The 27,820-nt window shown below is 41.1% G+C and overlaps 1 protein-coding gene across 11 annotated transcripts in view; it reads left to right on the top strand.

Annotated features, from left to right (window-relative positions):
* The window catches only part of TENM2 (teneurin transmembrane protein 2), a 2,544,132-nt gene that overhangs the window by 1,254,906 nt on the left and 1,261,406 nt on the right, over positions 1–27,820 (top strand). For all 11 annotated transcript variants that reach the window (XM_073651122.1, XM_073651120.1, XM_073651119.1 and 8 more), the window contains one exon: positions 23,369–23,607. In XM_073651122.1, coding sequence (XP_073507223.1) covers positions 23,369–23,607 — 239 coding nt within the window. The remainder of the gene's footprint in view (positions 1–23,368; positions 23,608–27,820) is intronic.

Raw genomic sequence — 27,820 nt, 5'->3', positions numbered from 1 at the left:
ATCCTGCTCCGGCCAGAGAGGTAGATTTCTGAATAAATCCCCTAGCAAGATTCTCCTCGATGTATTCGGACATGGCACGGGTCTCGGCCAACGACACGGGGTAAATTCGACCTTGAGTTGGCGAGGCACCAGGAATGAGATCGATAGGACAGTCATATGGCCTATGAGAAGGTAGTATCTCAGCTTCCTTCTTGTCGAAGACGTCAGCGTATGACCAGTAGGGTGCTGGCAAGCCGGGCAAATTAGCTGGAGTGGACGGAGGTCGAGCAGGATGGACAGAATCCAAGCAGGTCTTGTGACACTCCTGGCCTCAGCGAAGCACCTCTCCCGAACTCCAATTCAAGACTGGCTCATGTCTCTGAAGCCAAGGCAGTCCAAGCAGCAAAGGATGAGATAGACCGGACATAACGTAGAGGGAGATTTTCTCAGAATACAGCATACCAATCTGGAGAACTACGGCTCGGTGACAAACATGATGGACTGAGAAATGGTCCTCCCATCCACTGAAGAAACCGCCAATGGCCTATTGAATAAGATTCCCAGCGGCACCGGAATCCAGATAGGCAGTCTCAAAAAAATGTATCTTTCCACACATTATTGATACAGATAGTGTTATGTTCTGCAACTAAGAACTAAGGAATAGGAGGGAAAAGCTGTCCCTGCACTGAGACTCTGCTTAAACCCTACGCTGGGGTGGGTGCCCTATTCCTTGTGAATAGCCCCACCTACGATCCTGCACTGAACTCAAACGAAGACCTAAAGGAAGGGGAAAGGGTGTCCCTAAAAGATCTAAGGACTGGGAGCAAAAACAGGTGACCTCCTAAAAGAAAAGTTAGTTGCAGAAACGAAGATTAAAGGAAACAAAACTGGTGGAACAAGAAGTCCCAGGATATCAATTGTCCTAAGCACATAGAACTAACAAGGCAACTTAGCCAGAGCACAAGCGTAACAACACTGATGTCCAGCAAGAAATGGGAGACAGGTGCTGAGTAATAAAGAGTGAGGAGATCACGTGACCAAGGCACCCAGCACCAGAGGAAAAGACTAGAAGCCAGCAAACCACAAAAAGATGGCCGAAAAGTAAAACCACATTGATTCTAACAGATAGAGTCAGGGATGGAGAGGAAGGATTTTTGCCGAGGACAACCTTTCCAAGCGATCCTAGGCACTGGAGTTTCCCGGTCTTTCTGGACAAGAGCGGATTAGATGCTCCGAACTGCCACTGTAAAAGCATCTTCCCTCGGCGCAGCATGCCTATTGGCAAAAGTTGACCATCTTTACCTGGTCTACCTGCAAAGATTCTGGATGAATGCTGAGGCAGGGGCTTGTGGATAGACTGGCCTTTGGAAGGTTGGTGCAAGAGGAGATTTCCTCCCACGGATCACCTCCTTAGAACGCTCTTGGTACCTGATGTCGATCCGTGTGGCCAAAGACACCAGGTCATCCAGAGAGTTGGGTATGTCACGATTGGCTAGTTCATCCTTGATTCACCCTGAAAAACCTTCCCAAAAGGTAGACACCAGAGCCTCGTTGTTCCAGGCAAGTTTAGACGCGAGGGTGTGGAAACGCAGAACGAACCCGCCCACCGTGAGGTTCCCTTGGCGTAGACGAAGAAGAGATGAGGCAGTCGAGGACGTGCCTCCGGGCTCATTGAAAAACCCTCGGAAGGCCAAAAGAAAAGCCTGGAGGTTGGACAGCAGAGGATTCCCTCTCTCCCCTAGGGGATTGAGTCAGGCAAATGCTTCTCTGGTGAGATGAGACATGACAAATGCCACTTTGCCCGGTCAGAAGCAAACTGATGAGCCAGGAGCTCAAAGTGCAGCATGCACTGGTTGATGAAGATCTGATATAGAGCAGGATCCCTGCCAAAGCGTGGAGGGGCAGATAGTAGGGGTCAAAAGCTGGATGCCACACCACCACTGGTTTGAGGTGCCACCGGAGTGGATGCCACTTGGTTAGAGGCGGACACAGCCGGGGCGGACAGTGCATCCAAACGGGAGTTTACAGTCTGCAGATAGGACAGGGTTCTATCCTGTTGAGATCTCTGGCAGGAGATCTTGGTACAGGTGTGAGAGTGAGGGAGCCAGGGAGCCACTGGATTCCATGGCCTGTAAAAGCTGTTACGGGTCCGGATGGTGGAACCACTGTGCCGTGGTACAAGGAAGGACCAGAGGCACGCAATTAAGAGCTTACCCGGACCGATCCTGGCTACATGGTGGCTTAGTTGACTCCATAAGCCAAGGAGGGACCGGAAAGGTGGACCAGATGCCACTCTGGGACCGAACTTGAGAGAGCAGGCGACTCCCTCGAGATTGGCAGCCAAAGCGGACAGACACGGCAGATGGTCTGGCAGATGAGCATGGCTGGTAGGCAGGCAGGAAGACGGACAGGCTCAGCTGACAGGCTGGTGGGCACGGCTGATAGACAGGCTGGCGGGCATGGCAGATAGACAGGCTGGCGGACAAGGCTGATAGGCTGGCTGGCGGACATGGCTGATAGACAGGCTGGCGGGCAAATACTTGGACCTGAGGGCTGGAGTGAGTGAACATGATTCACTCAGCAAGACAACAATCCAAAGAACACAAGTTCTGTAACAAAAGAATGTTTAAAGAAAAATAAAGTTAGCATTTTGTAATTGGCAAGTCACAGTCCTGACCTTAATCCTATAGAACGTTTGTGGAAGGACCTGAAGCGCTGAAGCAAGCAATTCAGGGGAGAAAACCCACCAATGTACCAGAGTTGAAGTTGTTTTGTAGGGAGGAACAGGCTAAAACTACTCCAAACCAATGTGCAGGACTAATCAACAATTACCGGAAAAGTTTAGATGGAGTTATTGCTGCACAAGGGGTCAGATACACAAGATACTGAAAGCATAGGTTCACAGAATTTTGTTCTCTTTCTCTACTTTTAAGACTTGTTTGAAAATCTGATGTAGTGAACCATACAGAAATATTAAATTGTGAAAGCTTCACAAAATTTTAAGCACCATTGTATATGATGCACAAATCACACATTAGCTACACGATACACATCAATCACAAATCAAAGTTAGATTTATATACGTCACTCACACATTAGATACAAATTGAACATCACTTACACATTAGATACTTATTACATGTTTCACTAACACATTAGATACTTAATACATGTTTCACTAACACATTAGATACTTTATATACTGGTTATATACACATTATACACATTTCACTCACACTGCAATTACACATCACACTGTACCAACAGTACAAAGCTTCTTTGCAGGTAAGACACTGGCATCCCTACTTTGAAAACCACTAGGTCATTGTATTAGTTAGGCTCCACCCATCTGTCTCATCAATCCACTCCCATTTTTCATACTAAGCCAAACTCCCAAGTTTCCGTTGTTTTAAGGAAATAAAAATAATAAAACTTTTGCCTGTAAGTTTTAAAAAGTGCTTATGAGTAGTTACTGCTCTCTGTCTGATTATGGGGACACTCTCCATCCTAGCCACAAAGTATTACACTGCTAGTTCCATTCCCCCTTCCTTTTGTACTTCCTCTTCGGCACAACGAGGTTTCTAATTTCTGTTCTGTCCTCTCTCTTCCTATATTTCTGCCTCTGCTCTCTTCTGTATTCCCCTTCCTGCTTCTTCCCTCTTGCTCTGCTCCTATCTTTTGATCTTCGTCTTCTCTCCTCCTGCAGGGCTGAAGATCCTTATAGTCAGCCGCCACTTCCTCTGGCAGCCCCTTAATGAACACAGGCAACAGAGGGTGGCAGAGATAATGTTGAGCTCCATACAGCTTTTTGTGTCAGGCCAGGATTCTCTTCAGCATATCCAATTAAACAATGGCGGGAAGATGAGCCACTCAGGAGCAACCCACTGGGACTACACACAGTTGGGCAGATTGCTTATCTAGACCCGTGTGTACCACTGACAAACTCTAATGGTTTGGATTGCTAGGTATCTCTATAGATTGTTGGTTCACATTCCATAATGGGACAAAAAAGGACAGCAAAATCCTGTAAAGTTTCATAGAAATAAAAAAGATCCATTTTAAATAACAAGAAATCTATTTAAGGGGTTATCCAACCTTTCAAACTAATAATTCTAATATGGCAAATAATAAACTTACTAATATACATTCCACAGATGCTGATAAAGGCAAAAGTGTAATACCGCCATATGATCGCTTGCGTCTCATTGACATTAACGGTACAGTCAGACGGCCGTATAAAACAGACAAAAATGTCATCGCCTTGCATGGACTGGCCGGCGGTTCCCCTGACCTGAGTGTGATAGCTGCATAGAAATTCATGCTGTCACACTCGGTCAGGGGAGCCACCAGCCGTTCCGAGCACTTTGATGTGATCACCATCCTTGTTATACGGCTGTCTGACTGTGCCCTAATTCTTAATGTGGTCTAATAGAATCATCACAGGAGGCTTTGACAGGAGGAATTCAGAAGCAGGATACCATCTCCCACTTCCATACCACACGTGCAAACAGTGAAGAACACAACATGATGAAATGCTTTCTTTTTTGTTTCAAGCTAGTGGAAGATTGCATATCTTATCAACGCTCTTTTTGACAAATCCAACTATAAAATGTATAGCGTGCTTATTAAAAGTTACATTATATCCATGAATTTTGTGCTCTGGACAGCATAATTATTTGCACAGGGCTGCACATTTCTGCATCTCAATTGCTGCTGGATTTTCAGTGTTAGATAGATTCTGATTTGGCCTTAGGGATAAAGAAAACCAGTTCATTAGGGCCGTGTGGCTCAATCGCACAGTTCCTACTGTTCTCCCTTGGGTTTTAATACAAGGAGATTATTACCAGGAGTACAGATGTTGGTTGGATATTGTAACATGTCCTATTGTCGTCCACATAGTTACTTGTTAAGCAATTATATTGGAAAATCAACAGTAGGAAACCCATTAAAATGATATGTCGCATCCCATGAGGAAAAAAAATAGTGACTGGCTTCACTGTATTTGTGTTTTCAATGAGGATGGACAGATAGCAATTACAAGTTATAGTGAAATAAATAGTATATTAAAAAGAAAGAAGGTATGTCTCCTGCCAGGAGCAATGTATGATTACCTGCTATGGACAAACCTAACATGTGTTTTGTTATCTAACAGAAGAAATATCTGCAGAATATGATACATGCACTGCCAAAGGCAAACTACAATTTAAACAGTCCCCTGTGTTATCAAATTGTCCTTATTTTGAGCTTGAGACGTTTGACAGATGGAGGAAGCTTTCATTGCCCTCTCGTAGTTAGGTTTAGAAGGATAGTTTGTGATATCCTGCCCATTCAGAGTTAGGCAGTGTGTACGGGTGCATGTACATTATATGTAGCATCATTTCTAGCACATCTCTTCACTATTAGTCACATCATCTCACATACTGTAGCTGAGGATGAGTAGTCAGGTAGGTACATCACACATAGTCTTCTCTACACTTGCATAGGACAACGTAGACGTACTGTATATGGGTTAATGTTCCCATCACTTTATGCTCCCATTGTTTTCCTAAGCTGCTAATGATGATCATGTAATGCCCAGTAGTAGGATGGTATGGGGTCACTCGCAGGGGTATTTGTCCCCTCTCAGTTTAGGCAAAATTGGGTAAAAAATCCTCTGCTGGATCAAAGGGCTCCTAATATTTCCAGCCTTACAGCAAAGAACCCACCTGTACATGGACGTGTTGCCAGAGAACAGACTTCTTTCTCAGGGCTAATATTCCCTTTAACCACTGCTTCATTGCCACTTTCATCCTTTATGCCAGACATTTTCTTTTCTGTTTTCCATTGTTTATTTGTTCGGAGACATAGTTGTGCTGCACATCAAACATGACACAATCGTCAGGAATCTTACTGATATCATAACTCCCACTTTTCATGCGAAAATCTCTCTTTAGCTTGGTCCATTGCTGTAATATCAGCTCCAATGTGTCACTATGATATAACCCTAGCTCTAGGGACTAAGCCATTTTAGTAGTACCAGGCAAGTAGGAGCCTGCATCCCACACTTAACCCCTTAAGGACCAAGCTTAATTTGGCCTTAATGTACATGCATCTTTTTCTTTTGTTTTTTCACCATTGCATTTTAAGGGCCATATTTTTTGTTATTTTTGGTATAGTAGTATGAGGGCTTGTTTGTTTTGTTTTTTTTGAAGGATGTATATGTCACTGGCACCATATTGGGGTACATACAACCTAATACGCAACTTTTATTAACTCATTATGGGAATAAATAATAAAAAACTGTCTGTGTATTGTAAGTTTTATATATTCTAATTATAGTATTTAATGTCCTTGCAAATTTGTCATGCAGTCTTTTGACATTTTAAATTTGCTGCCCTGTAGAATGCAATAAAACGTAGCTCCTTTCTTAAAAAATAATAGCGCCACTCCTGCTCATAGGTTGTGTGTGGTATTGCAGCCTAGCTTTATTTGCTTCATTAGAGCAGAGGTGCATTGCCAGACACACCACCTGGACAGGTGTCGCCGTGTTTATAGGAGAACACAGCTGTGCTTTTCTGATTCTGAACAGCCTCTTTAAATATACTGCACTCAACTCAATCTATACTTTTGGGAATTGTGCTAAAAGTTGTTGTTTTTTTCGTTTATCTGGAAACGATGATTTACATCATGAGCTTGTCTTGATAGCTCACTAAGAGAGTATAAGACCCTGGAGGTAGCAAAGTTACCGCACTCCCAATATTTAAAAGGTTACAGGTATTTTCCAATTAATATGTTATAATTAAGAGGTTGAAATGTTACAAAGCCCAATTAATTCATTGTTTTTTACAAGTCGTTGACTGTATTATGCCACAGAAGAGCAAAGCAATAAAATGTTACCTTGCTAATCCTGCACCGAAGTTAACTTCGGCCTATGTGATTATAGATTAGTTCCGTAAGGAGACATGTCTACGCCAGCAGTGAGCAGGCAGCACTGCTGGTGGGGATAGGAGCATGGTTTCTTTCTAAACCACACATTTTGGTAATAGCTTTAGTTTTTTTTTTTACAGTTAGATAAAGATAATTAACAAACTCCGTTACAACCTCCTAATTATAAGAAGCTGTCATGTGGTCTCTATAGACTCCCATTTTTACACTTTTATATTGAAAATAAATTTGATTAAAAAAATGTGGCATTCCATACGCTTCTGTATAGGCTCTATTGTATGCATTGCATTAGGCTTTAAAACAAGGAGTCTCAAATTCGGCTGCATTATATTTTCATTGATCCCATTTTTTTGTTTGCAACTTTTTGATCAATTTTCATTCCAATTTTTTTGTGTGTCAATATAATGAAAAAACTACATTTTTGGTATATATATTTTTTTTATTCAATGTTAATCATAGGGGTTATGGTGCAGTTTCACAGTTTGGGTCATTCCAGATGCATAGTTACATAGATTGAAAAAAGACCTAGGTTCATCGAGTTCAACCTTTCTACACCAATTATAAAGTCTTTGTCACTAAATTATCTATAACCCACAATGTTATGTGTACTGAGGAAATTATCCAGCCCTTTATGAAAAGCTGTTATAGAGTCTGCCATTACCTCTTGTGGTAGGGAATTCCACAGTCTGACTACTCTGACTGTAAAGAACCCTTTCCTGTTTAGCTGCCAGAATCACCTTTCTTCCACGCATAATGAGTGCCCCTAGGTCATTGTAAGGAATAAGTCATGTGCCAGTACTTTATACTGACTACACATATTTATATATATAAATGAGATCTCCTCTGAGACATCTTTTTTTCTAAGCTAAACAAGAATAACTTTTCCAACCTCTCATCATATGAGAGGCCTTCCAACCCTTGTAATAATCTAGTTGCCCGCCTATGAACTAACTCTTAACTTCTGAATGTCCTTTTCAAAATGTGGAGCCCAAAACTGGATCCCATATTCTAGATGTCACCTCACAAGTGATTTATAGAGGGGTAACAATATAGTAGGTTGACAGGATGTTATCTCTTTTTTTTTTATACACCCTAAAATATTGCTTGCTTTTGCAGTTGCTGCTTGACATTGAGCACTGCTTCTCAGCTTACTTGTAACCAGAATACCCAAGTTTTTTTCCTGTTCTGTAGGCTCGAGTATACTGCCATTTAATGAATATACAGCAATAGGATTACTCCATCCTAGGTGCATCACTCTACATTCATCAACATTAAATCTCATTTGCCAAGTGTTTACCCATTCAGTCATCTTATCCAAATTATTTTGCAATATTGTAATGTCAAGGTCAGCTTTTAATATCCTACATAGTATTGTGTTGTCATAAAAGACTGACACTTTACTCTCAATCCCATCCACAAGGTCATTAATAAAGAGATGAAAAAGAATCGGTCCTAGCACAGATCCATGCTGTCCCCACTGCTGGCTATATCCCATTTAGAGAAGGTACCATTTATGACAACTCTTTGTTTCCTGTCTTTTAGCCAGTTCCTTATCCATCTGCATATAGTTTCCCCAAGTCCTTGCTTCTGGAGCTTTTAGTATAAAGCTGTGTATGGTATAGTATCAAATGCATTTTCAAAGTCTAGATAAATCACATCAGCTGCATTACCAACATCCCGATTTGCACTTACCTCTTCATAGAAACCCAACTTGTTGGTTAGACACGACTTATCTTTCATGTCTCTGTGCTGGTTGTCAGTTATCATATTATTCTCTGTGATATATCTCTGCAGGTCATCTCTTATAATGTCCTCAAAAACTTTGCACACTACTGATGTCAGATTTACAGGATGGTAGTTGCCTTGGATCTACCTTCTTACCTTTCTTAAATATCGGTATCACATCAGCCATCCTCCAATCCTGTGGCATCAACCTTGTTACAAGAGAGTCTAAGAAGATGAGATACATCAGTCTGTCAATTAGTGAGCTCTTCTTGTGTTAAACTAGTTAAATCAAGTGCTGAACTTTGATTTCTGCCTTGTTCAATGGTGCGTGGAACAGTCAGTTCATTGGTGAACATAGATGAAAAGTGCCTGTTTAATATCTCAGCCTTTACTTTGTCCTCTATAATTATCTTGTCATTATCATATTTTAAGGGGCCGATACCATCAGGTTTTTTTTCTTTTTTGGCATTGATGTATTTATACAAAAATTTGGGATTTATTTACAGTGATACTATTATTATTATTATTACTATTATTATTATTATTACTCATTATGCAATTATACTAAATGAGTAATTTTTTTGTCTATTTTTTTAACATAAAACAGCATTTTTAGTGGCAATCTAGTTTTCTGTTATCTTTTTTATACATTATTTTTTTAATGTTAACAATTTTTTTTACTTAGTCCTGAAATGGGACTTTAACTTTTACTTGCATGAGTACATAATCTAATATCCTGCAATACTTCTCTATTGTAGGATTTTAGATCTGCCAATTTTATGAAGACACGTCGCCTCTTAGACCCTGTTTATTACAGTGCTTTACAGGCCACTGTAGTGACCCAAAGTCCATTACTTGACCTTGAGTTGCCATTGCTTCTACCAGCACACTGTGGATAAGCTTAAAGAGGGAGTCCACTCCCTCAAATAACTATCCAGATACAACTGTCACTATTGACAGCAGTATGTTAGGGGTTAAATGGCAAGGATAGGTGCTAATACACTTAGCTATTGCTTCAGCATGTCAGATATAATGTACAACTGAAACCCGCTGATGTTGGTGCTGGCTCTGCTTGTACATGGGAACTCAACACCCATTGTGCCGTACATATATGGCGGATGTCGAGGAGGGATTAAAAATAATCATCCTCTCCTCATTCACTTATCCTTAGCAATCTAGCAGCAAAGGACCGAGATGCATCCACTTTGACACACTGAGAACTTAGTCTGTTGAGAGCAATATCTTTAAAACTATTATTAGCAATGTTTACTTAGTTACATTATTTTAAAATGCATATGCTGTATGTTCCTTACTTTCAAGTCATACAGGTCTCATATGAGACTTCTTTGTTCAATTAGTAATAGAAAAAAAAACAAGAATCTGTTGACATATGTTTATAGCATGTTTATAGCATGTATAGTTGCTTGCTCAGCTTTCCTTTCTGTGACATCAAATTAAGTAAATTGTTTATTATCTGGTTTACAGCACTGGAGCGGCAGCGCGCAGATAGTGTAGAACGAGTGGCACAGGGACTAGGTGGGCATTGTAGCTGTTCCATCAGCGGAAGGTGTGAGCTGTATGTTCTGCTGCGGAATATTGGCTAGAACTCTGTACTCAACACTAACCACAGCATTTAAGTGGTTCAACAAAGGAACAAGGCTCTTTTTATAACCCCATTAGCACTCTGCATCCTGACTAAAGGGAAGTTGTCACCAGGATTTTGCTATATAATCTGAGAGCAGCATGATGTAGGGACTGAGACCATGACCCCAGTGATTTGTCACTTGCTGGTCTGCAGGCTGTCATTTTGACATAATCACTGTTTTCTCGGCTGTAAATGTAGTAATGTTGAAAATGCCAAGTCTTGTATTAGCCCGCCTACACCACTGCTGGCAGCTTTTTGTGTTTGCTTTACATTTACAGAAAGCTGCTAATCAGTGGTGCAGGTGGGATTATACAGAGCAGTTGACTAGAAGGCACGAGACATCTAGTCCTGTAGTGATAATTTCCTGCTGATAAAACACTGATTTTATTGAAATAGCAACACAGCCTAGTAAGTGACACATCACTGGAATTAGGGTCTCTTTCCCTCCATCATGCTGCTTTCAAATTACATAGCAATAACCTTCTGACAGATTCCTTTAATGATATGTGCACACAATGTATTTTAGACATTCGGGAATTTGTCGAGTTTTCTGGAGATATACACTTCAAGACACCCTCGTCTGTTTTGCATCTTTTTTATTTCCTGAATGCTTTTTGTGACCTCTTTGGCCGCTGATTTTTTATTGAACCTGTACTATACAAACTAGTAGTGGCTTCAAAGTGGAAGCCGCTTGAAGAAATGACTGATCACTTCTTTAATCATTCTGTCTGAAACCTGAAGTGTTTAACATTTTCAGTACCAAGCCTGTTTTCACTTTCCTGACCAGGCCAAATTTTACAATTCTGATCAGTGTTACTTTATGAGGTAATAAATCTGAAACGCTTCAAGATATCCCAATGATTCTGAGGTTGTTTTTTCATGACATAATGCACTTCATGATAGTCATAAAATTTCTTCAATCTGACTTGCGTTTATTTGTGAAAAGTAAGGAAATTTGGCGAAAATTTAAAAAAATTGTCAATTTTCAAACTTTTACTTTTTATGCCCTTAAATCAGAGAGTTATGTCACACAAAATAGTTAATAAATAACATTTTCCATATACCAACGTTACATCAGCACAATTTTTGAAACATAATTTTTTTTTGTTAGGAAGCTATAAGGGTTAAAAGTTGACCAGCGAATTCAGATTTTTCCAACAAAATTTCCAAACCTTTTTTTTTAGGGACCACATCACATTTGAAGTGATTTTGAGGGGTCTATATGACGGAAAATACCCAAAAGAGACAACATTCTAAAAGCTGCACCCCTCAAGGTGCTCAAAACCACATTCAAGAAGTTTATTAACCCTTCAGGTGCTTCACTGGAATTAATGGAATGTGGAAGGAAAAAATGAACATTTAACTTTTTTCACAAAAATATTACTTTAGACCCAAATTTTTAAATATTGGGTAACAGGAGAAAATGGACCCCAAAATTTGTTGTGCAATTTCTCCTGAGCACGCTGATACCCCATACGTGGGGGAAAACCACTGTGGGCACACGGCAGGGCTCAGAAGGGAAGGAGCACCAATTGACTTTTTGAATGTAAAATTTGCTAGAATAATTAGCTGATGCCATGTCGCGTTTGGAGAGCCCCTGATGTTCCTAAACAGTAGAAACCCCCACAAATAACACAATTTTGAAAACTAAAACCCCTCTGGGATCTTATCTAGATGTGTAGTGAGCACCTTTAACCCCTAGATGCTTCACAGAAGTTTATAACGTAGAGTTGTGAAAGTAAAAAAATCGATTTTTTCACACAAATATGTTTACTAGCCTCAAGTTTTGCATTTTCGCAAGAGTAACAGGAAAAAATGGACCCCAAAATATGTTGTGCAAATTTTCCTGAGCATGCAGATACCTCATATGTGGTTGAAAACTACTTTTGAGGCACAAAGCTCAGAAAGTAAGACGTGCCATATTGGAGTTCAGATTTTGCTGGACTGGTTTGAGGGTGCCATGTCACATTGGCAAAGCCCCTGAGGTGCCAGAACAGCAGACCCCCCCATAAGAGACCCCATTTTACAAACTACACCTCTCAGTGAATTCATCTAGGGGTGAAGTAATCATATTGACACCACAAGTGGCTCACAGAATTTTATGCCATTGGGCAGTGAAGAAAAAAATAATTAAAATTTTACCACCAAAATTTACTTTAGCCCCAGATTTTATATTTTTACACTGGGAAATTAGTAAAAATGTCATCAAAATTTGTCCCACAATTTCTTCTGAATGTTGAAATACCCCCTACATAGCTGCACAGTACTGCTTAACCACACGGCAAGACTCGGGAGCGACAGAGCGCTATTTGCCTCCAGAAGCGCAGATTTTCCTAGAATAGTATGCAGATTCCATATACAGAGCCCCTAATTGGCAGAATAGCAGAATACCCCATCAAGAGACCCCATTTTGGAAATTATACCCCTTTGGGAATTTATCTACAGGTATAGTGACGATTTTTACATCATGGGTCTTTTCTAGAAACAAGCAACAGTGGATGTTGCTGAGTGAAAATTGCAATCTGCCGTTGTAGTGACCAGTACGTTGTGCCCAGCTCATGCTTCTGAAGACACGCACCCGTAAATTAGGCAGGCTCTCATCGCTACAGAAATGGCAAACATGTGGAAGCTAACTGCGGTTTAGGCACACTGAGGCTCAGAAGGGAGGGGGCACTTGGATTTGGGAGCACAGAATTCATTGGATTTCGTTTGAGGGGCGAGGAGCCATTTTTCTTTTCCATAGCGTTTGTACTATCCATAACGTGGAAGCCCCCAATATTTCCATTAACAGATGACAGACCTGAATGGGGACTTTTTGTGGATTGATTTGAAGCTAGTGTTAGGAATATTTTACATAACATTTTGGATCACATTTATCTGGCGCTCTACACTGAGCACTTATATCTGAGTTTCCATCTAAATCTCCGAGTGACGTGATTCAGATGAAATCCTCGAAGGATCTATTCACTATAATTAGGCAGAAGATGAGACCACTGGAAAACTATACAAATATGGAAGTGTATTAGAATCCAGTCTCTGGCATGAAATCCAAAATGTGGAAGTCAGCACAAGGACCATAGAATGGCAGTCCATTCAGTAAGAATGCATATGAAAAGGAGAACAACAGCTTAAGTGTCCATTAGCTGAAGTGTCTGAAATTTGAATTAATTCTGAATTGAATCTGAAGTGAACTGAAGGTAACTGGATACTAAGTCGCAGTAAACAATGTTTGTTTTTGTTTTCACTCTCACCCCCTTAATCCTTCACTTCTTTCAACCACCCCTAATCCCTACACCTGGAAAGGAACTCTTCATCTCTCCCTCCATTCTCCCCACCCATCTCGCCTCCTCCTCAGAGCTATTCCTCAACATACAATCCTTTGTCTCCAAACACAGACAGCCACCTCATGCCCTCTCCTGCTCCCACCTAATAACGCTTTCTCTTCTCCTCCTTACTGCCGGCGACATCTCTCCAAATCCTGGCCCTCCTCACCACATCCCTACATTCACTTCCACCTCCTACCCCCGATCTATCCCAAACTCTCGCAACCCTTCTAACCTTATACCCATCCGCCCAGCCCCCGCTTCCCCAGTTCCACTAACAGGAGCTCTATGGAACGCTCGCTCTGTCTGCAATAAACTTTCCTACATTCACGATCTCTTCATCACCAACAAGCTTTCCTTCCTCGGCATCACTGAAACCTGGCTCACCCCCTCCGACACAGCCTCACCTGCTGCACTTTCGTATGGCGGATTCCACCTCTCCCATACTCCCCGCCCCAACGGCAAGCATGGTGGAGGAATAGGTTTCCTCCTCTCAGAAAACTGCTCCTTCACCCAGATCCCACTGCCGCCCGCAATTACTCTCCCGTCTTTTGAAGCGCACTGGGTGCGCATCTACTCCCCATCCAACCTCCAACTGGCTGTCATCTACCGCCCCCCAGGATCAACCACCACTTTCTTTGACCACTTCACCACCTGGCTACTTCATTTCCTCTCCGTTGACATCCCCACTATCCTCATGGGCGACTTTAACATCCCCATTGACACTTCCCTCTCAGCTGCCTCTAAGCTTCTATCCCTCACTTCCTCCTTTGATCTTACCCAGTGGTCTTCCACACCCACCCACAAAGAAGGCCACACACTGGACCTCATCTTCACCCACCTCTGTTCCCTATCTAACCTCTCTAACTCACCTCTACCTCTTTCTGACCACAACCTACTCACATTCTCTTCTCTCTCCTCCCCGGGGCAACAATCCCCACTCCACAAACTTGCATACCCTCGTAGGAATCTCAAACACCTTGACCTACACTCTCTCTCTGAATCCCTCCTCCCTCTTACAGACATTAGTTCCTTACATGATGCAGATACTGCTGCCACTTTATACAACACCACAACAGCTGCAGCTCTCGATTTGGTCGCCCCCCTCACACATACCAAGGCTCGCACAATCAACAGACAACCCTGGCACACCAGCCTAACTAAAGAGCTGCGACAGGCCTTCAGGGTTGCTGAACGTAGATGGAAAAGGTCCCACTCCCATGAGCACTTCATCACATTCAAACAGTCCCTCACTACCTTCAAGTCCACCCTCACTGCAGCAAAACAAACATACTTTGCATCTCTCATATACTCCCTGTCTCACAACCCTAAACAACTATTCAACACCTTCAATTCTCTCCTCCGTCCCCCAGTGCCTCCTCCCTCTCCTTTTATTTCAGCCAAAGACTTTGCCTCATTCTTCAAGCAGAAGATTGACACCATCAGACAAAGCTTTTGCCTAAAGTCCCCACCGCCCCTCCCCACACCTACTCAACCCTCCTCCTCCAAAACTACATTCTCCACCATTTTTGAAGATCAACTTTCCTCCTTACTCTCCAAATCACACCTCACCACCTGTAAACTTGACCCAATCCCGTCCCACCTCATCCCAAACCTTACCACTATCTTCATCCCAGCCCTAGCCCACCTCTTCAACCTGTCATTAACAACTGGTGTTTTCCCCTCATGCTTCAAACATGCCTCAATCACACCCATCCTCAAAAAGCCCTCCCTTGACCCATCCTCTGTGTCTAGCTATCGCCCCATATCACTTCTCCCCTATGCCTCAAAACTACTGGAACAACATGTCCATTCTGAGCTGTCCTCCCACCTCTCCTCCTGCTCCTTCTTTGACCGCCTACAATCTGGTTTCCGACCGCACCATTCTACTGAAACTGCACTGACTAAAGTCACAAACGACCTACTAACTGCCAAATCTAAGCGACACTACTCTGTCCTCCTCCTCCTAGACCTGTCATCTGCCTTTGACACAGTGGACCATTCCCTCTTACTACAGACTCTCTCATCTCTCGGCATCACAGACTTGGCCCTATCCTGGATCTCCTCATACCTAACAGACCGGACATTCAGTGTCTCCCATTCACACACCACCTCTTCATCTCGCCCCCTATCTGTCGGTGTCCCCCAAGGTTCAGTTCTAGGACCCCTGCTCTTCTCCATCTACACCTTAGGCCTGGGACAGCTCTTAGAGTCTCATGGCTTTCAGTATCACCTATATGCCGATGACACACAGATCTACCTCTCTGGACCCGATATCACCTCCTTATTAACCAAAATCCCACAATGTCTGTCTGCTATTTCATCCTTCTTCTCTGCCAGATTTCTAAAACTTAACATGGACAAAACAGAATTCATCATCTTTCCGCCATCTCATTCAACCCTCCCAACTGACCTATCTATCAACGTCAATGGCTGCCCACTTTCCCCAGTCCCTCAAGCTCGCTGCCTTGGGTTATCCCTGGACTCGGAACTCTCCTTCAAACCACATATCCAAGCCTTTTCCACTTCCTACCGACTCCAACTCAAAAATATCTCCCGGATCCGCACATTCCTAAACCATGAATCGGCAAAAACACTAGTGCACGCCCTCATCATCTCCCGCCTTGACTACTGCAACCTCCTGCTCTGTGGCCTCCCCTTTAACACTCTCGCACCCCTCCAATCTATCATAAACTCTGCTGCTCGACTAATCCACCTGTCCCCCCGCTATTCCCCGGGATCTCCTCTCTGTCAATCTCTTCACTGGCTCCCCATTGCTCAGAGACTCCAGTTCAAAACCCTAACCATGACATACAAAGCCATTCACAACCTGTCTCCTCCATATATCTCCGACCTAGTCTCCCGTTACATACCTGCACGCAACCTCCGATCCTCACAAGATCTCCTTCTCTACTCCCCTCTTATCTCCTCCTCCCACAACCGTATACAAGATTTCTCCCGTGCTTCCGCCCTACTCTGGAACTCTCTACCCCAACATATCAGACTCTCGCCTACCGTGGAAACCTTCAAAAGGAACCTGAAGACCCACCTCTTCCGACAAGCCTACAACCTGCAATAACCACCGCTCCACCATACCGCTGCACGACCAGCTCTACCCTCACCTACCGTATCCTCACCCATCCCTCATAGATTGTGAGCCCTCTCGGGCAGGGTCCTCGCTCCTCCTGTACCAGTCGCTGTCACATTGTGTTCAAGATTATTGTAATTGTTCTTGCATTATACCCCTTTTTCACATGTAAAGCGCCATGGAATAAATGGCGCTATAATAGTAAATAATAATAATAATAATAATATATAGGACTACCAATCCAGATACCTTGCTAAGGGGTTACATTCAATCCCCAATAATGTGCTGAGCATTAACCAATTCCCTTTTTCTTTGTGTAAGGCTATATGGGGTTTAAGCTGGTTAAATGTATCAACATCTACCTCCATCATTATTTACCCTATATTTTACCCATACATCAATGGACTAGTGGATGAGTGATTGGACATTTTATAATAGGACAGACTGTTATATTCTAGTCTGTTCTCCTGTTTAATCACATTATATAATATTAACAAATTTAGTATTAAGCACATTTCACGTGCTGCACACGTACTTTTCCTCTTGTATGTAGTACCATTTTTTCAATGTTTAATAAAGGTATTTTAACTACTATTATCTTCAGCTATTTTTTGTCGCTTTCTACTGTCTTATGGACTATAATTAGGCAGCAAAGTTACTCTGGACTTCATCTGGCCTCTGTTCAGTGGTGTCCTTCTTTCCAGAGGTGCACAAAACTGTGTGCTTTCATGCATGCCTAAAATGACAGACACCACTGGATCATAGGCCAGACGGCTTCCACAGTGCCACCATCTGCCTCATTATAGGGAATCGTCCATCGGAGGTTCCATCTGAATCACGTATTTCAGAGATTGACAGAGAAACCTTGGTGTAAGCATTCAGCATAGAGCACAGGATAAATGTGAGCAGAGCCTTACTGCGATCTTTGGGAAGCAGAATGAACAAATCAACAGCAGGTGAACAATTGGTTTTATTTATTTTTTAAGGCGTTCCTTGTACGGTATAAGTGATAACACAGCTTTATTCTTCAGGTCAGTGCAATTACAGTGATACCAGATGTATATCAGTTTTTTTTATGTTTGGCTGCTGTCATACACTAAAAAACACTTTTTTATTGCAAAAACTAGTTTTTGTATCACCATATTTTGAGAGCTATAATTTATTGGCTGACAGAGTTATGTGAGGACTTGTTTTTTTGCAAAATGAGTTGACATTTTATTGGTACCATTTTCGGGCACATGACATTTTTTGATCGCTTTCGATTCCAATTTTGTGGGAGGCAGAATGAACAAAAACCAGCAATTCGGGAATTGTTTTTTTTTTTTTTTTTATGCCTTTCCATGTGTGGTAAAGTTGATAAAGCGGCTTTATTCTTTGGGACAGTACTATTACAGCGATACCACATTTATATATTTTTTTTATGTTTTGGCGCTGTTACACAATAAAACTCTTTTATAGAAAAAATAATTATTTTTTCATGGCTTTATTCTGAGTGCTATAACTTTATTTTTGTATGTCAACTTGTTTTTTGAGGGACAAGATGATGTTTTCAGCGATACCATATTTACTTATATTAGTCCTTTTGATCGTGTTTTATTCCACTTTTTGTTTGGCGGTATCATGATAAAGTATAGTTTTTTATTTTTTTTATGGTGTTCATTGAAGGCATTAACTGGTGGGACAGTTTTTTTGTTTGGGCCGTTCGTGAAGTAGCGATACCAAATATGTGTACTTTTTTTTTCATAAAAATATTTAGATTAATATATTATATAATATATATTATATAATGTTATTAATATTTTCATAAATATATATTTGTATTTTAATATTTTGTGATTTTTTTTCTATTTTTACAATTTTTTTTCACTATTTTCACTTTTTTTTTTTACTTTTTTACTTTGTCCCTTTATGGGACTTTCACTTTTTTCAGCCTGATTGCTCATAAAGCATAGCAATACAGATGCATTGCTATGCCTTATAAACTGTCAGTGCTGCATTGACAGACAAACCTGCTACACCATGCTCGGAGCATGGTATAGTAAGTTTGCTAGCTCTGGTGCCCCGGATGTCATCATGATGACATCGGGTCACCATGGCAACGATCGTATCCCCGTGATGACGTCTCAGGGGTGCCGATCCAAGGGCAGAGGGGCTTCCTCCCTCTGCCTGCTCGCTAAATACTGCACTCAATATTGATCGTAGCATTTAGCGGGTTGAAGTGCCGGAAGCGATGCAAGTACTGCCCCGATTGTTGAGTGCCGGGTGTCACTAGTCAGAATCAGCTGACACCTGGCGGCAATCGCCCTCACACAGCCCCCTGAGCGTGGGTGATCGAAATGACGTATATATTGCATTGGTCGGGAAGTCGTTCCCATTCATAACGTACTGTATATATACTGCAATTGTCGTGAAGGGGTTAAAAGAATCTGAAAAGAATGAATACATGCACAGCAAGTTATTTTTACATGGAAACACATATGTTCATTCTATTTAGCGTCTACTGTATTTAGCGCTTTTTCAGGCATATTTTGGAGTGTACCCGCTTAAAAATGACTTGGTGTGCACATACTCTAAGATTGATGGAATCACCTGTTAATTTTATGACCCAAACAACAAATGTTTTATCTTTTGTTTGTTTTAAAATGGTATACAGCATACATATAGGATAAAAGTAATAGATAAAACATAGGATGCCCTGAAAGGACAAAAATTCATATCAATATATGGGTTCAAATGTGTGTAGGAGGGATTTACACATGGGGAATGGAGTAAAAATAAAAACCGAAAGAAATGACAAAATTGATTTTTTTTCCATATACCCTTAAATGGTGCTGTGAAAAAATACAGCTAGTGCCACAAAATAAAAAACACTTTTATTGCTACAAAAAAATTAGAAAAAAAAGGGATGAAAAAAGCAAAATCACTGTATCCTGATGGTTCAAAATATCTGCAGCATTAGGTTAAGTTTCCACAATGAGTTCTTGATGATATTTATTTTCACTGTACCAAGAATGCAGTGTCTTGCAGTTCAAGCAAAGTGGCTGGAATTTATAGAAATCTCATCCCTACTGTTTTTCCTTTTATCTCAGCATAAATTAACCTGCGGTGCGTGTTTTAAATCAGCAACATGTCATTTTCTCTTGTGAGTACACTGAGTGTTATGTGCAGATTTTCTTCATAAAATTTCATTGGAGGCAGAGAATCCGCAAGTAACAACGAATAAGCATTTTTAATTCTTTTCTGCTGCCCAAACGCACTAAAATGTATTTAATCCACACATGGTTGTATCAATAAAGTTTCATCAAAACCAAATAACGGTAAATATCAAAAACAAAGCAGCTTTATTTAAAACATGACATACCAAAAAAAAAGACAAAAACAGCAGCCTCAAAAGGGCAATGAAAAGAATTCAAGCTGAGAAGTGCAGAAATGCTGTAGAAAATCTCCAACATCAAAACTTTACCAAAATTTCATCCTGGGAATGTAACCTTAAGTGGGTAAATACAAGCATCATTTTTTGTGTGCAAAATCCTAGTTAATGTGTATTGTAGCCATGAGTCCAATCTTATAATTCCGAGTACACCATTTTGATATATTTTGCAAAATCTTGCATCCTTTTAACCTTGTCAGGAACTGCTGAATCCTGCCACCATACTGGTAATATTCCCTCTTTTACCCATTTATTAAGATTCAAATAAAGATAAAAAAAACAAAGTAACACTCACCTGTCCGCAGATAATCCATACTGATGATGACAATCCCCAACTATGCTACATCTGGATGATGTGTTGAGCGGTGACATGAGTATGCGACCGCTCAGCACACCAGCTGGAACTGACACTGACAGTAGTGTGAGAAAGCGCCTACAGTGACGTCAGTAAGGTGAATGGAGTTCATCGGCTATTAACTGCGGTAACCTCACTGATGTCACCGCTCGCAGCGTGAGAAACTTCATTCTCGGCCCATTTAAATGCACCTTAGGTTCTGATTGAATACCTCAATTACATGTTGAGCAGAAATCCTTTCCATTAGTATAAAACTCTTTATCCATTGTGTTTATGCTTTAATAAATGATGTATTCGGTCATCGCAGATCATTAAACAGGAAATTAAGCAATGTAGCAAAATGTTTTTATTTCTTTTTTACATGATAGCCATGTTCACACACAGTATCCTTGACTGGTTTGTTTGCTGACACAACTGGCTTCCAAATACACTAAAGGCTCATGTAAGACTACTTATTACCATGTCATACACGGCCTTACTGTACATGGTTAGAAAATGTTAAAGCTCCTTGGAGAAATTAAAGATGTTTCTGTGTTTCCTTGAAAGTGACAACTTCACCCTAAATTAGAATACATAATCTGCCTTTCCAGAATTTTCACTAGAAGATTTTCTGAAAAAATTCCAAGAACTGTGGATTATTTATTCCATGGTTTCTACGAAGTCTTATTTAAGTATGTCTCATCTCTGCATATTTTCAAGCACATTTATTTGTGATTAAGATATTAGTTTAAAGGCTTACTGGTTTCCTCAGTTATTGCATAAAATTATTATCTGTCAATAATATCTGTCATTTACTAATACATTACAAACTTATGCAAATGTAATATCAGCCACTAAAGTAGTGGTGTCTTAGAAAAGATTCATCTGCCATCTGTTTTACACATAGAACGTCATCAGCCTTTATTGAAAGGTTTCTCATGTACAAATGAATACAAAATTCAGGATAATGCAGTTTTATCAATACAAATACAATCCACAGCATTAAAGTGGTTATTCCAGACTATTTGATCTTTTTCTTATGTTCTTGTACTGCCTACCCCCGATCTCTGCTAGCTCAGAGCAGTCATAGACCGCTCCTGCCAACAATTTTCCAGCTTCCAGTAATGTGATGTAGACCGAGCAGCTGCTGGTCTAATGCTCTGCTCTGTTGATGGGGCGTGACAACCAATCTCATGCTGATTGACAGTTGGATTCTTTCTTCCTCCAGAAGAGAGATGACAGCAGTGTTGATGAAAGCAGCAGAATGGCTGGCAGGAGCGGTCGATGACAGCTCTGAGCTGGCGCCAGGAAGAACAAGCAAGTAGTTAGCAACTTCTTTCCTGTTAGTCCTAAGGCCCATAGTAAAATAATAAAATAGTCTGGAATAACGCCTCTAATGATCCATGAAAAAAATCACTAAATGTTAGGCAACTACTCTAAAGCCGGAGTCACACCAGTGTATGGCATCCGATGCGAGAGGATCAGATGTGATAAGCTAATGACCCTCACAGCAGAGCAGGAGCCGAGTATCATGCTACTGTGCTCCGATTCTCTAGCATGAGAAGATCACAGCACAGCTGCGGAGGAGATGGAGAAAGTAATCTCTTCATCTCCATTGTATGGGTGCGAGTGAATCGAGTCTCGCTGCAAAGCGCTGAATCGGCATGAGAAAATAATAGCTGACCTGAGCTGGCCCATAGAATATCATTGGGCCGAGTGATATGCAATGTTTTATCGCATAGCACTCAGCCGTTGTACGGTAGTGTGACCACGGCCTCAAGGGATTTCTCCATATTCAAATGCCCAATTATACAATAATGGGTGGCCTCCCATCTAAGATGATCATCTGCCATAATAAGTAGTGCCTACAAAGAGAGCCCCTTGCTTTGGAGAACTGGAAATTTCCATGCATTACACCAATACTTAATTCAATGTTTCAGGTTCACTGAGACTTTGCTAATCACTTGCGGTCTCAACATTAAGAAGATGCTCAGTGATATTTTTAGGATTGAAGGACCCTACCTGCTAGGCAGAATATATCGTCTGTAAATATGTCAGATTATATTTAATCTGAGGGGGAAGTATGATATGACAAATTTTGGACACTTGTAGTCCTGCCTGATGCAGTGTTTTAGTTACAACTTAAAGAGCCTTTAAAAAATGGGTCAGCTGAAATAACACCGGTACAAAATCGCTTATTAACCTTTTAAATCCCAGCTGATCAAATGTCGCCATTCCATTAATATCCTGCCAGTCTCTGTTTACAATCGTGAAGCAATGACATGCTGTATTAGTACATGACCAATCTAGTTAACCACTGGCCGCAGCAAGCATACCATTGTTTCAAGAAGGTAAACAGAGACTGGCAGTGAACCACTGGACCAGAACAGTGTACACTTTAAAGTGTGAACATGGATTTTTTGCTTAAAACCCCTTTAATTTATTTTACAAAAGTGGTTTCTAATGATTGTTTGCATTGTGCAATGGGCCTTATGCACTTATTCAGTGTATGTAATCCTGCTATGATATTATAACCCAGGAAGCATTATCACCCATCAGTACGGAGTTTAATAGAAGCCACTGCCTGAATGTTTTGCTCTCCAAATGCCCTGTTTTCATATATTAAATGATAACAATGTTCCTATATGAATAATAAGGTTTGTGAACAAATGCAATATTATTTGTCAATTCTGCTTGCAGCTAAATATATCTGTGGACATTTCTATGTGCATGAATATTTGACTAGAGCATTGCTTATTGCATTAAGGGAATTTTCCTGCAAAAGCAATAAATATCGTTTACAAACTACGACGTGTATTGTTGTGACATCCTTGCTGCCACTTCTTGTCTTATCCTTATGGCAGCACAATATAAATGTCAATCAGTTTTTTCAAAATTCTGTCTCCTTGCTCTTTTTCAGGCACTTCTTGTTCAAGACATCTTCTGGAACAACTCCTTTATTTAGCAGCTCATCTCCCGGTTATCCTCTGACTTCAGGAACAGTTTACACTCCACCTCCAAGACTCCTACCACGAAACACCTTCTCCAGAAATGCCTTTAAGCTGAAGAAACCATCAAAGTATTGCAGCTGGAAATGTGCAGCGTTATCAGCCATAGCAGCGGCTATCCTTCTTGCTATTTTGTTGGCTTACTTCATCGGTAAGTCTTATCATGTTATACATTTAAATGGAATTTTGATCATTTACTATATAGGCACTAGGCTGAGACTATGTATCAGGTGGAACATGTTCTCTTTGGTTGTACTTTTACTCAATGCAATATAAAAAGTATGAAAAATTCAAGGTTGGTCACTGTGAACAATTTATTTCATGTATTAAATCAGTTAATAAGGGTAGGTTCACACGACAGATGGACCATTTTTCTCAGATGTGGAGACAATTATTATGATCATGGTTTTATCAGAGTGTTTTTTCTCGGAAGTGGAGAAAAAAAATGTTTCTTCATCTTCTTCTTACCGTCAGTCTGTGAAAATTGAACCGCACTTGGATGTCATTCAAGTGCGGTCTTATTCTTTTCATTGACTCATAGACTTGCATTGTCGATTTTGATTTGACACTTGGATCAAAATCAGACATGTCTTCGATTTATTCCGCGGACCATTCGGTACAAGGAAAAAAATCAGACCTGTGCACAGTCCCATGGAATATCATAGGTACTAGTGATATCAGTGAATACCACGACTAGCATTCGTGCAATAAAATCGGTCAAATGCATGAGCCATAGCAATAATAAAAAAGATAAAATGCCTTAAAAACCAGATTAGAATAGTCTTTGTACTGCTACAGATGTATCCCTCCATAACTTCTCTCTGCATACAGCAATATATGTATGGTACGAGATGTACAAGTGTAAATCTGACAGATCTAATCCGACTAACACTACCGTTCAAAAGTTTGGCGTCATTTAGAAATTTCATTATTTTTGAAAGAAAAGCACATTTTTTTCAATGAAGCTAACATTAAATGAATCAGAAATACACTCTATACATTGTTAATGTGGTAAATGACTATTCTAACTGCAAACGTCTTGTTTTTATTGCAATATCTACTTAGGTGTATAGAGGCCAATTTCCAACAACCACCACTCCAGTGTTTTAATGGTTCATTGTGTTTGCTAACTGTGTAAGAAGGCTAATGGATGTTTAGAAAACCCTAGAAAACCATTGCACATGTATGTTAGCCCAGCTGGAAACGGTTTGGCTGATTTGAGAAGCTATAAAATTGACTTTCCTTTGAGCTAGTTGAGAATCTGAAGCATTACATTTGTTTTTTCTATGAAACTCTCAAAATGGCCAGAAAAAGAGAACTTTCATGTGAAACTCGACAGTCTATTCTTGTTCTTAGAAATGAAGGCGAGAAATTGAAAAGAAACTGAAGATTTCCTACAACGGTGTGTACTACTCCCTTCAGAGGAGAGCACAAACAGGCTCTTACCAGAGTATAAAGAGAAGTAGGAGGCCTCACTGCACAACTGAGCAACAAGACAAGTACATTAGAGTCTCTAGTTTGAGAAATCATCTGTCAAGCATGGTGGAGGTAATGTGATGGTCTGGGGTTGCTTTGGTGCTGGTAAAGTGGGAGATTTGTACAAGCTAAATGGAATTTTGAATAAGGAAGGCTATCACTCCATTTTGCAACACCATCCCATACCCTGTGGACCGCGCTTGATTGGAGCCAATTTCATCCTACAACAGGACAATGACCCAAAGCACACCTCCAAATTATGCATGAACTATTTAGAGAAGAAGCAAGCAGCTGGTATTCTATCTGTAATGGAGTGGCCAGTGCAGTCACGAGATCTCAACCCCATTGAGCTGTTGTGGGAGCAGCTTGACCGTGTTACGCAAAAAGTGCCCATCAAGCCAGTCCAACTTGTAGGAGGGGCTTCAGGAAGCATGGGGTGAAATTTCTCAAGATTACCTCAGCAAATTAACAGCTAGAATGCCAAAGGTCTGCAATGCTGTAATTGCTGCAAAGGGAGCATTCTTTGACGAAAGCAAAGTTTGAAGGAGAAACTTATTCTTTCAAATAAAAATCATTATTTCTAACCTTGTCAATGTCTGGACTATATTTTCTATTCATTTTTCAACTCATTTGATAAATAAAAGTATGAGTTTTCATGGAAAACACAAAATTGTCTGGGTGACCCCAAACTTTTGAACGGTAGTGTATAAGCTTCCATTTTAAAGAAATGTGTTTTTTTTTTGTACCTGGATTGCATGAGATTGCATCGAATTGGTATCATGATAAATTGTATAATTTTTCAGAATTGAACAAAAATCAAAAATTAAACATCTTTGTACCCTTTAATGCTCGAATGGAAAATAATGGCAATCTTCTTGTACATTCTTTTTCACCGTTGAGATTTTTTTTGTAAACCATATTATTCCAATTTAGTAAGAAGACACAAACATTATACAAAGAAGCAAGATCTTAAATCCCAAAGGTGAATAATTATAAGTGATGAGCGAGCGTGGTCATCACTGCTCGTTACACGCTCGAGCATCAGGACACTCGCGATGCTAGTTACTCGGCAAGTATTTTTGAATGCACGGTTGCAAGCTCGAGTGTCCGCCCCGCATGTTTGGTGCTTCTTAAACAGCCATGTTGGTATTCGCATTACTGTGATTGGCTGGCTGCATAGCATTATCGGGTCTATATAAGATCTGGGACGCTATACTCGGCACAGTGTACCAACAGAAACAGGCATAGCAGGGAGAGGTGCTGCTGAACTAGGGACATAGTTTTTGCTGTGTATAGGCAGCGATTAGATAACACTTTTATTTCTTTCAACTGCAACAACAGCCCTTATTTAGGGCTAATTATAATCAATATTAATACTGCTGTTAGCAGCACTTAGGGACACATTGTGCTGAAGGGATAGTGTAGGACAAGATAGGGCTAATTGCACATCCTTTCTGCTGCAACTCATATCAAAAGCCCTTCTCAGGGCTACTAATATTCTTTTTGCTCTTAATCCTGCAAATTGTTCTGAGCAGGGAAATATTACATTGCTTTTTTACTGCGGCAGTGGTGCATTAAAAGCATACAGCCAGACTTGGTTGTTTGCAATAACATCGCTATGTAGCGCAAGCAGTGAAACAAGTCCATCTGAGGTGTGCAAATTTTTCTGCGATAGTAATCCTGCAAAGTTTTCTCAGCAGGGAAATATTATACACCATTTATACTGCATTAATTACACATCAAAAGCTTATGGCCAGACTTTATTGGTTGCAGTAACATCGCTTTATAGCGCAAGCAGTGAAACAAGTCCATCTGAGGTGTGCAATTTTTCCTGTGATACCAATCCTGCAAAGTTTTCTCAGCTGGGAAATATAATGGACAAGTGCTTGTGGTCAGGGACGGTACATTTCACTGAGGGCACACTGGGTCCCGGCTTCCACAAAATTAACCCAGTCAGACCCTGGGACGGAACACGTACTACCAACACCGAGGATTGTGGGCCCTGGTTGAATCAGGGTTTCCCTCACCTTCTACAGCAGTTCCTATACCTCCATCTCACCCTCCATCTCTGAAACGTCAACATCCGTCGCAAGCTGGAAGCACTGCAATACTGCCTCGGCCAAGCGGCAACAGGCTCTGCTGAAGATAATCTTCTTAGGTGACAAAACACACAAAGCCACAAAGTTGTTGAAAGGAAATAAACCAGGCTGATCTGTGGTTCTCGCTCCTGAACCTACAACAACGCATGGTCATGTGTGACAATGGCCTTAACCTGGTGGCGGCTCTGAAGCTTGGCAACCTGGCACACTTACCATGCCAGGCCCACATGCTCAACTTAGTGGCTCAGCGGTTTCTCAAAACCTACCCAGATCTGCTTGAGCTGCTTGTGAAAGTATGCCGCGAGTGTGAACATTTCCGCAAGTCATCTACAGCTGCCACTGCCCTGGCAGTACTGCAGCAGCGATTGAAACTTCCAGCTCATCGACTGGTGTGTGATGTCACCACGCGTTGGAACTCAACGGTACTTATGTTGATAAGGCTTTGTGAGTGGCAGTAGACAGTAGTTGAATACCGGCTACAACATGCCTGTTGGTATTCCAGTCAGCCTCTGCACATAAGAGCTGATGAGTGGGCATGGATGTCTGACATCTGTGTGGTTCTCCAAAACTTTGAGGACTTGACCAAGTTGGTGAGCGGCGATGATGCCATAATCAGCGTAACCATGCCACTTTTCTGTCTACTGAAACACTGGTTGGTCACCCTTCTAGACCCATGCTACAAGGAGAACCTTCCATCTCTGCTTCCCATGGCGGAGAGATCTAATAAAATGTTGCAGTACCAGAAGGCCTTAGCTGAGGATTTATTAAAAAAATTCCCATCTGACAATG

The sequence above is a fragment of the Phyllobates terribilis genome, unplaced genomic scaffold, assembly GCF_046119375.1.
Source record: "Phyllobates terribilis strain yellow unplaced genomic scaffold, ASM4611937v1 Scaffold_11__3_contigs__length_659146591, whole genome shotgun sequence".
NCBI classification, from domain to species: Eukaryota; Metazoa; Chordata; class Amphibia; order Anura; family Dendrobatidae; genus Phyllobates; species Phyllobates terribilis.
This window is presented reverse-complemented; position numbering and strand designations above follow the sequence as displayed.